At 35.2% G+C, this 13,083-nt stretch overlaps 2 protein-coding genes across 3 annotated transcripts in view; both read left to right on the forward strand.

Moving 5' to 3' along the window:
• Window positions 1-6,243, forward strand: part of LOC107743869 (epidermal growth factor receptor substrate 15-like) — a 30,064-nt gene extending 23,821 nt beyond the window's left edge. For both annotated transcript variants that reach the window (XM_016557320.1, XM_016557321.1), the window contains exons 22-25: window positions 309-379; window positions 503-632; window positions 735-1,075; window positions 3,765-6,243. In XM_016557320.1, coding sequence (XP_016412806.1) covers window positions 309-379; window positions 503-632; window positions 735-1,075; window positions 3,765-3,905 — 683 coding nt within the window. In that variant the 3' untranslated portion in view covers window positions 3,906-6,243. The remainder of the gene's footprint in view (window positions 1-308; window positions 380-502; window positions 633-734; window positions 1,076-3,764) is intronic.
• Window positions 6,244-8,361: 2,118 nt separating this feature from the next.
• LOC107743871 (tetratricopeptide repeat protein 39A-like) overlaps window positions 8,362-13,083 on the forward strand; it is a 29,800-nt gene continuing 25,078 nt past the window's right edge. Inside the window, exons 1-3 of the mRNA XM_016557322.1 lie at window positions 8,362-8,558; window positions 9,974-10,024; window positions 10,246-10,296. Coding sequence (XP_016412808.1) covers window positions 8,518-8,558; window positions 9,974-10,024; window positions 10,246-10,296 — 143 coding nt within the window. The 5' untranslated portion in view covers window positions 8,362-8,517. The remainder of the gene's footprint in view (window positions 8,559-9,973; window positions 10,025-10,245; window positions 10,297-13,083) is intronic.

Below are 13,083 nucleotides of genomic sequence, written 5' to 3' on the forward strand. Positions count from 1 at the left end.
AAAAAAAAAAAAAAAAAAAAAAAAAAATTTTTTTTTTTTTTTTTTTTTTTTTTTTCATTATTTAATGTATGTTAATGCATTAATATATCTATCATGAAAACAAGCCACCATTTATGACAGCCACCATTTAAATGTTTATATTTCAACAACGAATTGGAGTAGAAACATAATTGCATCATTTTTCACATCCTTACGTTTTGCTTCAGTTTGTAACTGCCTACATTGGGTTGATTCTGCTCATGAACTATCAAAAATGATCAAAAATATCTGTTTAATAGATTCTGTTTGTGTACCTTACTTTGTTTCAGATCCCTTTGCTGCAGTATTTGGCAATGAGACTTTTGGAGGAGGTTTTGCAGACTTCAGCAGCTTAGCAAAGGTAAGGATCATTAACATAAACAGAAGCCCAGTATTCCAGCTCTATTACCAGTCAATTTATCCACATGATTTAAATCAGGTTGAATATGGGCTGCAGCTGTTGAACTTCTTCTTTGCCTTTCAGTCTAATGGCAGCGATCCATTCGACTCAAGTACAAACAAGAATTTATATAAGGAGGACACTCAGTCAGATGTTCCTCCAGCATTACCGCCCAAAACCGGAACACCTACCAGACCTCCACCTCCACCCCCAGGTGAGCTGGTTCCTGTTCTGTGTGTTTTATCAGAATGAACCAGATACGATTGAATTGACATTTCTGTTGTACCTTAAGCTATTTTGTTGTATGTTCTTGAAGGTAAACGGTCCAACATCCACCGATCGGATTCGTCCGAATCATTTCAGAGGCGTGGTCTGTTCAAGGCTCAGGGCTCTGGAGAGTTCTCCTCCCTTCCCGCTAAAGACTCGGTACCAGACCCCTTCGCCCCTTCCTCACCCCACCCAGCCCCCCGCGCCCCCAACCGATTAATCCACCGATCGGAGTCGTCTGAGTCATTTCAGAGGCGTGGTCTGTTCAAGGCTCAGGGCTCTGGAGAGTTCTCCTCCCTTCCCGCTAAAGACTCGGTACCAGACCCCTTCGCCCCTTCCTCACCCCACCAAGCCCCACGCGACCCCAACCGATTCGCCAGCTTTGACAAAGTGAGCTCCTCCCCCTCTCCCCCTCCTGACCCCCAGTAGTGACATTTCACCTCATTCCAAGCAGCAGCCTTGACCTCTTGACCCCACACAGCCTTTTTCTTTTTGCATTTCTTTCCAGGAAAACTTGTCATCCAATATTCCGACAAACTCTACTTTATAATCCGTTTGTGAAAAGCCACAAAACATTGTCATTTTTTTAATGGAATGTTTATTTGTACATATAAATGAGCTTCTAATGAAATTATTTATCTATTCTAAATCCAGGCTTATGCTTCTACTAAAAAAGTGTTAAATTTTTTTCTGTTAAGCTAATTTACAAAAAGAATGTATTTAAATCTACATATTTATGACATCACAACATGCCTAACATCATACACAAGTTCTCACTGGCTGTGGAAGGAGAGGCGGGGCTGCTTGCTATTGGCTGTTTTCAATTTACCCCCCATGTTCTTTTGTCATGTTCTCCACCATTGGTTGAGGCTTGATTCCATCTTGCACATTCATTGCCCCGCTGTACCTTGGTTCACTGACTTGCCTTGCCTTTCCTTTGCACTGCACGAACTAATCACTGTGTCCACCTGTTTTATTGGGCTGCTACTTCCCATTCACTGGTAGAGCACTTCCTTGTTCCATCTACATCCCATGATTCTCTGCACCATTTTTATTTATTTTTTTAAAAAGAAAAAATACAGTCTGTTTTGTTTTTATACAGAAAATTTGCTAAATAAATTAATCAGCTAGGATGCTGACAGCACATGTTGGCTCCTTTCTGTATTACTATTTTTTAAATTTAAAATTAAAGAGCTTGTCTTCTCATGTTTTCCCACTGTGAACTTTCTTTATTCAGATGATGCATCAAATAAATTAAGTTTTATAATGACATTTCTCTGATATTTTAAAATGACTTTTTGCAAATGAAGAGACCTCAGAAGAGGCATCTTTAGATTATTTTTGTTGTCATGTCAAGTTGTCATGATCTGGTGTTCTGTGTGTTGAAATGCTTACCAGCTAACTGTTGAGATTATATTTCTCCATCCATGGTTGTCCACACCTTCACATCTGTGTGAAATACCTGCATGTTCAGCATGATGGGCTATATGAGCAATCCAGGCCTTGGCACATGAGTACATCATAAACAGTTAGGTGAAAAATGAAATTTCATTATTGATTGGTCATCATTTTATTATTCATTAGTCGTTATATCTCACTTCTTTGTACCATTTCAAACCCAAAGTAGAACATTTTAAAATAATGTGTAATTTTGTGATCCACAGAGTTTTTTGAATCATGTGGGTGACTATATTTGCATTTTTTAAAGTGATTCTATAAAACCTTGTTTTTAACAGTGATAGTCGCAGATACTAAAATAAGGAGTCCTTCAGTAACAGAAAACATTTTTTAATATGAAGTAATGTGTCTGCAGGCTTGTGAGCCAATGTTAGATGAAAGGCTTTATGGATTGCATCATGGAACACATCTTGTATCTCTCATCCTCCTGTGTCAATAGCTGTACCACATTATCACTGTTTTTTATTTATTTCCTCCCTCCCTTATTGCTTCCACATTTGTCCCTATTGGATGATGAAGAACTGCTTTGGTGATGTTGACATTGACCTAACAATACTTAAAGGAATAGTTCACCCAATAATAGAAAATTAATGAAAAAAGTAAATGTAAATATTATACATTTTATCCATTCATTAATTTATTTCTACATTTAGTCATTTTGCAGACGCTTTTATCCAAAGCGACTTACAATTGGGGAATACATAAAGTGATTCTTCTTAAAGAGGCAAACAGACACAGGAAGTGCTTGTAATACCAAGTTTTAGGCATTGTTCAAATAAGTACAAGCTAGAAATGTAATATTATGTATAATATTAAATATAATTTAAATTATATTCAATTAATTTAAAGTTCACTAATAATATAAAAAAAACTGAAATAAATAAAACATAATATTCAAATGATTTATTATTTAAATCATAATGAATTTGTTAACTATTCTTGAACTATTCCTTTAAATAGATTAAATGAAATGTATCTCATTTATATAGTTACATAAAACTGTAATATTTAACAGACTGTTATGTATGTTGTAGCATAAAAAAAAGTTCACCCAAAAATGAAAATTTGCTAAGTAATTACTCACCATCAGGCCATCTAAGATGTAGATGAGATTGTTCCTTCATTAGAACAGATTTGGAGAAATATAGCGTTACATCACTTGCTCACCAATGGATCTCCTGCAGTGAATGGGTGCCGTCAGAATGAGAGTCCAAACAGCTGATAAAAACATCACCATAATCCACAAGTAATCCACTCGACTCCAGAAGCAAAAAGATGTGTGTTCGTGTGATATAATGGTAAATTTATCCAAATCTGTTCCAATGAAGTAACAAACTCATCAACATCTTGGATTGCCTGAGGGTGAGTAAATTTTCAGCAAATTTTCATCTTTGTGTGATCTCAATCCTACTAGTCCATAACTCTAATCATTTAAATGTCTTTGATCATTTAAAGTTGGTACTTTTAGAAAACATTATTTACACTACCTGTAATAGTTGCATGACCCCTCTTCATTTAGACACTTAGATTAGACTAAAAAAATTGAGAAATATTACTTCAAGCAGGTGCAAATTGATGGGGTGTCTGATGGGGTTATGGTGTATGTGTGTGTGTGGAGCAGTACCCCACAGAGGAGGACATGATAGAGTGGGCGAAGCGGGAGAGTGAAAGAGAAGAGAGGGAGCGTGTGGCTCGTCTGACCCAGCAGGAGCAGGAGGATCTGGAGCTGGCGATAGCCCTCAGCAAATCTGAGCTGTCCTGACCCAAGCTGGATACAGCACCACCACCACCCGAGCCACATTAACAAGGAGGAGGAGGAACAGGGGAAGAGCTGGAACCACCATAATTAGAAGAATCCTTCCACCTGCATCTCCAGCCACTTGATAATCATCTAGGTTTCCCTCTGAATGTCCACTGAGTTCTCCCGGTGTCCGGTTGGCTGGAATAATGTATGAAGGCCAAGTCAAGATGGAGTTAAAGGTAACAGACTCACTGCAGCCTATATGGCTTGAAACCTCTGGTGTGACTCCCTTTGTTTTTAAATAACCTCAAATCAAGGGAGCTCCACTAATCTGCCGCTTTCAAGTTTTTTTTTTCTTTTTAAAGATCTGATGTCCAGTTCAGTGTAATTGAACAAGTGTTTCTGAACAAATCTATACCCATCTATTTGAAGTTTATTGTAGAGTGATTATAATAAGGTTACCAGTGGAGTAAATGTATTTAGATCTGTTACATGGAGGCTTAAAGAAATCCATAACAAGTGTTCCAAGGTTCGTTCTCTTCCTTTTTTGGGTAATATTAACACATTTGTTCAAAGTTTACAAGCAGCCAAACTGGGCTGCTTCTTTCGCTTTTCAAAGTTTCAGAAATAGTTCTTTGAAACAAGAGGTTTTTATTGTGGGCATGTCTGTCCACTCTCAGGAACGAATCCCACAAGCTATAAAACCTCATTACCGCAACCTGATCAGTGGATTTCAGCTATAATTGAAGCTGAGGTGCTTGTAACATTATCAGCTTACATAAACCACTACTGCAACTGAATTTATACCATGCTAAAAGAGAACACTGATGAACTTTAGAAAAGAACAACCATGTAAACGCCGTTTTACCGTTATAATCTTAACAGTACAGCATTTATACTTTACTCATTCTGTCCTTTTGAAGAATCGTAATCTTGAAAAGCTACTAAGAGACATTATTTGACATTGCAAATTTATAAATAGCTGATAAAAATAATGAAAATGTACATATTTGTGAATTGTTTGTCAGTAATCTTGTACTACGGTGTATTCATACCTTAAAACATATTGTATTTTATATTAAAAAAAAAAGTGGTAGAATATAGAAAGCTTGCTTAATAAAAATGTCCCTTCTGTCTTATTCCTATAATGACAAATGCCGAAGCAATTGGATCAAAGGTGATTTAATATGGCACAAAATGTGGAGCAAGTCTTGTTAACTGAGTTTCAGAAAACATTTTATGAGTAAATAAAATAAAAAAAAATATATATATATATAAAATTGAGCAATATTAAGTCAGGCAGTGATATTTTCTGTAGTGCCTACCTGTTCAGCCTTGCCTTGGAGAGAGAAAATCAGCTTGTGGTGAATCAAAGATGATAAATTGTTAAACATTTAATAGCATTACTCTTCTCAAAAGCACCCTTAATGCTCCAATGCAATGTTTCCAGTGTCAATTAGGATATAAGAACCAGCTGCTCTTTTATTCATCTTGCACAACATTCAGTCACTCCCACATTTCAAAAGATGCCTAAACACACTCTGGGGATCAATAGTGCACAGTTGGTTGCATTTTCGTGTGCACAAATTGGTATAAGCTTTACAGACAGTGAATTTAAACTTAATACCAGTGCATTTATCATTATAATTATTATATTTGCAACATGTCATAAACATTTTAGTTGTCTGTATGTAGTTTCACCAGTAGGTGGACTCACTGAAATGCAACACACTGCATGAAAGACAAGAACCTGCTGCTTGGAGTCTTCAGTGACTACAATAGATGCGCTTTGTGAAGGTTTTATTTCACACAGACTTTATATATGAAAGCATCTGACAGCATAATGGAAGAATGTGCTCCTTTTTTGAATGCTTTGTCAGACAATGTTTTTTTTCCCAGTATTGGCCTTTGAAATCAATATTTGCTTTTTGGTTCAGGACTCTATCTTAGCTTTGGGCACAGACAAATGTGGCGGAAATGAAAATAATGATAGAAGGGAATAGCAAACCTTGTGGCTAATCTGGCTTTTGTTTGGCCAACCCAGCATTTTCATGCAATTTATGAAGATTTGGAGCATTACTGTTAATCAGGCCGAAATACAGCATTAAAAAACACCTGCACTCCTCATTTCAAACCAATGCTTGGCCTTCTGTTTATGGCTGCTGCTTCTCTATTATCGGCCCTGCATATTGTTAAAAACGTTTTTATGCTCTGTCTGTTGTTGATTATGTTTGTATGTATGTATGTATGTATGTATAAGCTTTGTGTGCCTCTAAAAGAAAACCACTTATATGTTGGCCACTGACTGCCTTTTAAGAACAGGCTAATTGTATTTTATTTTTTTAATGTCCCTTTATTGGAGGCAAATGTTTATGTTAAGTAACATGTAATTAAAACAAACAAAATAAATATTAAACTATTAAAAATATAAGGTGTCGCTTCTTTTCGTACTTTTTATCAGTCTGCTAAATTGGCCTAATTCAAATTGAAACATGAAGTTTTGGGGGGCATATAGAAAATGTTAGTTTTTCAATAAAACATTTGATTGGACAAATACCAATAGTCATCAATATTTTTGCTGTTTTTTTTTTTTTTTTGACTGTTAAAGGTTTTAGGAATATTAGCATAGTCATCAACACTCATGTTAATTCATAACTATTTTATGTTTTGCCGAATTAGTGACTAATTTGTACGATTTCATTTATGATTTTGTACAATCTGCTCTTGGCCCACTGACGGTTAGGTTAAGCGGTGAATCTTCATGTCTGTTACTTTCTAAATAGTGTACATTTTTGTATAAAACACATTGTACGAATTCATATGAAATCACTCCATTGTAAAACTGATTTTTTAGTTTTGGGATGGGGTTGGCATAATGGATCAAAGCTAGACAAATGTTAAGACCACACAATTTTATTAAGTTTATCTATATAGCAACAGCTGGCCATTGGAGCATTTTCCGTTTAAATCGGTCGCACGTTTTTACTTGATCAAAGAGACTTTTAGACCCCCCCCCCTCCCCAAAAAAATGACATTATTTAGGGGTGGAATTCATGCTTGCTGTTTTCTAAGAAATCTTACGAATTGTATTGTACGAATTCATATTAAATCACCACCTTATAAAATAGCTACATTTTGTGATTGAATCAGGTTGGAATAAAGTATTCAAAGCTAATAGACAGACTAAAAGCTTTTGATAAAAGCGTCTGCTAAATGACTAAATGTAAATGTAATGTAAACACTGAAATTTTGATTTTATAACCACAAAATATAATTAAAGCTGCAGTCCGTAAGTTTTGCCTCTTTGTCGCCATCTCTGTTCGAAAATCTGCAATTGCAGCTGTATGCCGAATTATCTTCCTTGGGTGGGTTGTGCGGCGGCACGGCTCCAGTGTGGATGAATGTAATGTTTTGAGGAGTATGTGTGGCAGTCAGTCACCGCACCGGTGTGGATATTGTACTTTGCACTCACAGATTCTAGCCTACGTCATGGAATATATGACTCAAATAAGCATTTTCACTGGATATTGTCATCTGAACAAGTAACGTTTGCCACAAACCGTGCAAATTATTATTATTGTTATACTTTATTCTCAAATTGTTAATGTTAATAACAACATCAGCATTGCGTGACTATGAGTATAGTGTGTATAAGCGAGTAGATTTCGATTTCTAATAATCTCTAATTGTCATACCACTCAAATTTAATAATAAGAAATTATTTTAACCCAAAAAGCAAATTATGCTCCCTTCGAACTGGTTGTCTTTAAAATTCAAATCTTGTGTAAGCCCAGGCTATCTGTAATCAGAAGCACATTTAAAACTGGAATATAATTTAATTTCATTCACATGTGTTTCATAAACACATAATCCTTTCTGGATTACAATCCGCCATCACCCCCTGGCTACTGTAAAGTGTTGAATTTGAGTGATTCAAAAAAAAAAAACTACCACCACTCAAATTAGAAAACATTATCATAAGCTTACCCTTGTGAATTTGGCTAAAGTAAGGCGATAGTTTCGAACACTGGCTGGTTATGTACTTGCTCAAATATTGATTTCGGATCATTTTTAACCCAAAAAAAGTTACGGACTGTGCTTGCCTAAGGTGGTAACCATAGCAACAGCTGGCAGTTGAAGTTCTGATATCAGCATTGCACGTTACATGAACAAAATACGTTTATTTACCAAAATGTCATTATTTCTTGGTGACTTTTGAATACTTTAGTATTTTATTATTTTTTATCGTTGGCTCTGATGCGTGTTAGTGGCGCTAATAGACAAGTTTATACCCACCGGAATTCGTTGTATAATTGACAAAAATACTCGGTAGTACTTTGTGAATAGTGAACATGGAGGACTTTAAGACCAAGCAAGAGTTGCAGCACAGCATTCCAGCAGTTTTCGCAAAGGACCTCTTTATTTGTGGAAATGGGTTTCTCCACACCTCCCTGTCTGCCTCACATGTTGAAAAAAGCCAGTATAGAAACACACGGCCGCTGCTACCTCTCGAACAGAAGTTCAGTGCTCACCTGTGGTAGGCTAGGACAGGTAACGTTAACGAATGTCCAGGTAGTGACTAGCACACTCTCCACTGTCTTACAGGATTTACTGTCTTCTCTTCCTCTTTGGAATGAGTTTCTGGAGACGTAACAAGAAGAATGACGACAAAAAGTAGGTTTGCTAACTTTCACGTTTTGGTCAGGTGGAGAGAGATCCGTGCGGCAGATACAGGAAGATAATTTGCATAAATGAGAGAATTACGGACTTCAGTATTATGGTTTCAGGTGGTGGGTAGATCTAAATTTTGTGTTCTAAAAAATCACTGCCTCCTTACATCACAGTACAGATGGCATTCATAGGAACACTTTATAGTAATTTTAATTTAAAGAACATAATGCTTAACAGATTATTTGTCGTTGTATATTGAAATATAAAATATATAAACATCAATGTGTATGTTATGTGTTATGTGTTATGTTAATGAAAGTAGGCTATCTGTGAAGTGGTACCCAATACTTGTATTTAACGGTGAATATGACATTATATATCATATAATGTAAGTGTAATCCAAAATCAACCCCTTAATGTGAAGACAGGACATGCATTAAGGGTAAACACTTTTAAGTAATAGTGATGTGATTTGCTGCTCTTTGCTTCTTTTTTTCTTTTGGGAGAGCCTCAAGATTAAAACTGTACTATAACACAGTTAAATAAGTACAATAACTATAATGCTTAACAGATCATTTGTTTGAGTTTTATTTGTATATACTCTTGAAATGTAAAGAAATTAAAAGACATTTGTATATATTCAGTTTATATAGCCTTCTTCATGGACCCCTTGTTGGAAACAGGAGTCCTACAAGAAATTAAGTTTGGGAATTACATGCATTTAAACTAATTGCCATGATTATCATTAATATAATGGCACCATAGAATAAGCAGTCATTAGAGGCCTATTAGAGTATTAATGAATAATATGAAACATTATCATTAGTATGTTGCAAAGTAATGTGAGCCTTAATATGGTAAGAGACTGTCAGGTTAATCAAAAGGCCTAATGTCAAAAACAATGTAGCAGATGATGTCATAACATGGATGAGATTTGGAGCAAGCTGATTGGATGATACCTGTTCTTTCATGGTAAACCCCCACCTTCCTGTTAAAAAAAAATGACATCACAGGCGCTGCTGTCTGTTAATGCTTAACTGTTTATTGTTTTATGACAGAGAAGTAGATGTTCCTTTCACAACGTAATTTGTTACATGTGAAAAATGTATGAAAAATTTTCATTTTGCTAAATTGAATAGTCGCTGATTTTTTTAAATGAATTTCTAAAATACAACTATTTGTATAGCTATTCAGTGGGAAATGAAGTTTCAGTCAATGCTACTTCCTGTTCACTAACAGTGCACACATTATGAGACACATGGGTATCATGTTTAGGGAAACTGTTCAAAGCTGATGAAATATGATCTTGAGAGTTTTTTCCCAGATATTTTTGTGTGTTCAGGAAACAAAGTAAATAATGGCTCATTAATGATGAATAAAAGATCAGATTTTGTTCACATGCATTCATCTGCTTTTAGGGATCAACTCAAGACTGAAGAGTCACTGGACAGCCCCACGTCTCCATCCCAGTGAGTGTTGCCACATTTTAAATCAACCCGTGTTTCCACACAAGGTCTATTGTCTGTGACACTGACATCAATTAGAAATGAAACACATTTACGCACACACACTCTGTTAACTGATAAAGAAATGCTATCTACTCAACATAAAAATGTAATTTGAGAAGTTCTTGGCTGAGAATAGTGGCAGTAACTAGAAGATTGTTTCCTTTTTTTTTAATTTTTTTTAGGTCACCTAATATAGAGAAAGACGGGCTGGACCCTGTCATCACTGATTATGGGTAGGATTCCGCCTCCACATTTCTTTTGTAAACTTCATTTTGCACTTTGCTCTGCCGCAGTCATGCTTTATTAAAAAAACGATGTAGAATCTTGGTTGTTCATGCATAAGTGAACATGAATACCAATAGCCAGATTAGCCTTTGTGTTGCAACAGGTAAGATGGCACTATCATGTTACTTCCCATAATGCATTGCATTAAATATTTGTATAAAAATATAAGAGAAGCATAAATTATTACTGATCATGTGAGTAATAATACATTTTTTGAAGCTGAAGTTACTGTAGATACTAGTAACATCTATTTTTTATTACATACTCTCACATTGTGGAGATTGTGGAGGTAAGATCTCATTAGAGAGATTTAACGATTGTTGTCATAAAGGGCAGGTTCCTACCATCCTCCACATGTATTATTCAAAGGTTCACTCCAGATGGCTTCCACATCAGCAACACTAAATCCAATACAGAATGAAGCTCCATCACATTAGTCAACAGGAGGCTAATTTTCGTTTTCACTCTAATGACCCGGTCATGCAGGTTACTGTACAATCATAATTAATCTAGAGCTGAAAATGCATAGCACACCAACATTATTGCTGTAGATAAGCTAGCTTGTGATGAAAAGCAATGTGCTAAATCTTTTTGCATGGACAAATGCCATTTGCATTTTCTTCAGAAATGTAAATGTAAAAATCACAGAGCTGATTGTTTATGGTTGCAAGTTATTGATTTATATTCTGCAGGTTTGCAAATCATCACGTCTACAAAGTCTCCCTCCATCAGTCCACATTAGCAACTGCTGCTCAAGGGAGCGTTCATTATTCAGTCGTTTAGTTCCTTTTTATGTGGATGTGTGGTGTTTTTTTTTTTTTAAGTGCAGGGGCAGCTGTGCCAATGCATTACATCAGAAACTCCTGGTCACCTCAGTGAATATATGAAGAGTTCATTTGCAAAAACCTATAATAAAAAAAAAAAAAATTCAGAAATCACGTTTTTTTATTGCGCATTCCAAGTAATATCAATCAAACTGCAGTTGGGTTGTTTTGATTAAGTAATAATAACTTAAACAAATACAGGTAATTTACAAAATTAAAGTTAATTGAAAGTATGTTTTTTTTTACATGTTAAAAGTTTGTTTTATAGCAAAAGCAGATAACTTTTAGGGTTCAGATCGCGCTATATGTGGAGAATAATGCACGGCATTCAGCTCTTTTTTCTTTTGAAAGTGGCGTTTAGCGGTTTTTGCAAATGAACTCCTCATATATATATATCGTACAATAAAGAAGTGTGCATCTGTCTAATCTGTACAGATGACTTTTTTAACACATAAGCTTTATATACAGTATACTTTTTCAAGATCAAAAACTTCGATTTAAAACAACTTTTTAAATCAAAATTTTTATTTAGCATGAATGCATTAAATTGATCAAAAGTTGATCCTTAAAAACATTCATAATGTTACAAAAGGTTTATATTTCAAATAAATGTTGTTCTTTTGAATTTTCTATTCATCAGAGCATCCTGAAAAAAAGTATGGTAACACTTTATTTTAAGGTGTCCTTGTTACACATGTTACATGTACTTACTATTATAATAACAATTAATTATGCATAATTACATGCAAGTAACCCTATAGTAAGTACATGTAGTTCATTAATATTACTCAGTACTTAAATGTATAATTACACTGTAACAAGGACACCTTAAAATAAAGCGTAACCATTCATTTGTATCTTTGTTCTATTGTATTTACTTGTTTTATTGCTTGAAACATGCTTTTTTGTTCTTATTTTATAAATGACTGTTTACTTGTCTTTAATAATGTTTCAATTTAATATTAAAGTTGGTATCATAACCTTATTTATTAGAATACGTTTTTCCAAGGCTAATGAAAACTTGAACTAGAAAAAAATCCTATCCTTGCACGACCTTGGTTAACATGACTATCCTCCTTCAGTTTAATGCAATACTGATGGTGGGTTTACATAAATGTGGCGGTTATTGACATTGGGAGTGGCAGTAATATGTTTATCAGATGTCATGTGGTATTTGAGATATATGGATACGTATGCGTCACTAGGAGGGTACTTACCGTGCAGCAGTGGTTAATAAACCGAGCCAAGTTGCCACACTTGGTGGCGTCAATGATAGTGTCATGATCGACACGGAACAGGTAGCTGCTCCCGATGCCTTCTTGGGCATATCGCTTCTCCCGATTATCAGCAACCATCTACAAATTACATTTAGTCATTTAGCAGATGCTTTTATCCAAAGCGACTTACAAATGAGGACAATGGAAGCAATCAAAATCAACAAAAGAGCAATGATATACAAGTGCTATAACAAGTCTCAGTTAGCTTAACGCAGTACACGTAGCAAGGTTTTTTTAAAACTATATAATAAATAAAAAGAAAACGGATAGAATAGAAAAAGAATAGAGCAAGCTAGTGTTAGAGGCCTTTTTTGCTTTTGTTAATTGTATAATAAATGAAAAGAAAACAGATAGAATACAAAAAGATTAGAAAGCAAGTGTTAGTTTTTGTTTTTTTAAAGAAAACAAGCAGCAAATGAATAGAGTGCAAGTCTAAAAGGGACAATTTTTTTTTAAAGAATAGAATTAGAATAGAGAGTGCTAGAGTTAGAGGGTCAAATAAAGATGGAAGAGATGTGTTTTTAGCCGATTCTTGAAGATGGCTAAGGACTCAGCTGCTCGGATTGAGTTGGGCAGGTCATTCCACCAGGAGGGAACATTTAATTTAAAAGTCCGTAAAAGTGATTTTGTGCTT

This window comes from Sinocyclocheilus rhinocerous, unplaced genomic scaffold (genome assembly GCF_001515625.1).
Source record: "Sinocyclocheilus rhinocerous isolate Xijiao unplaced genomic scaffold, SAMN03320098_v1.1 scaffold377, whole genome shotgun sequence".
NCBI lineage: Eukaryota > Metazoa > Chordata > Actinopteri > Cypriniformes > Cyprinidae > Sinocyclocheilus > Sinocyclocheilus rhinocerous.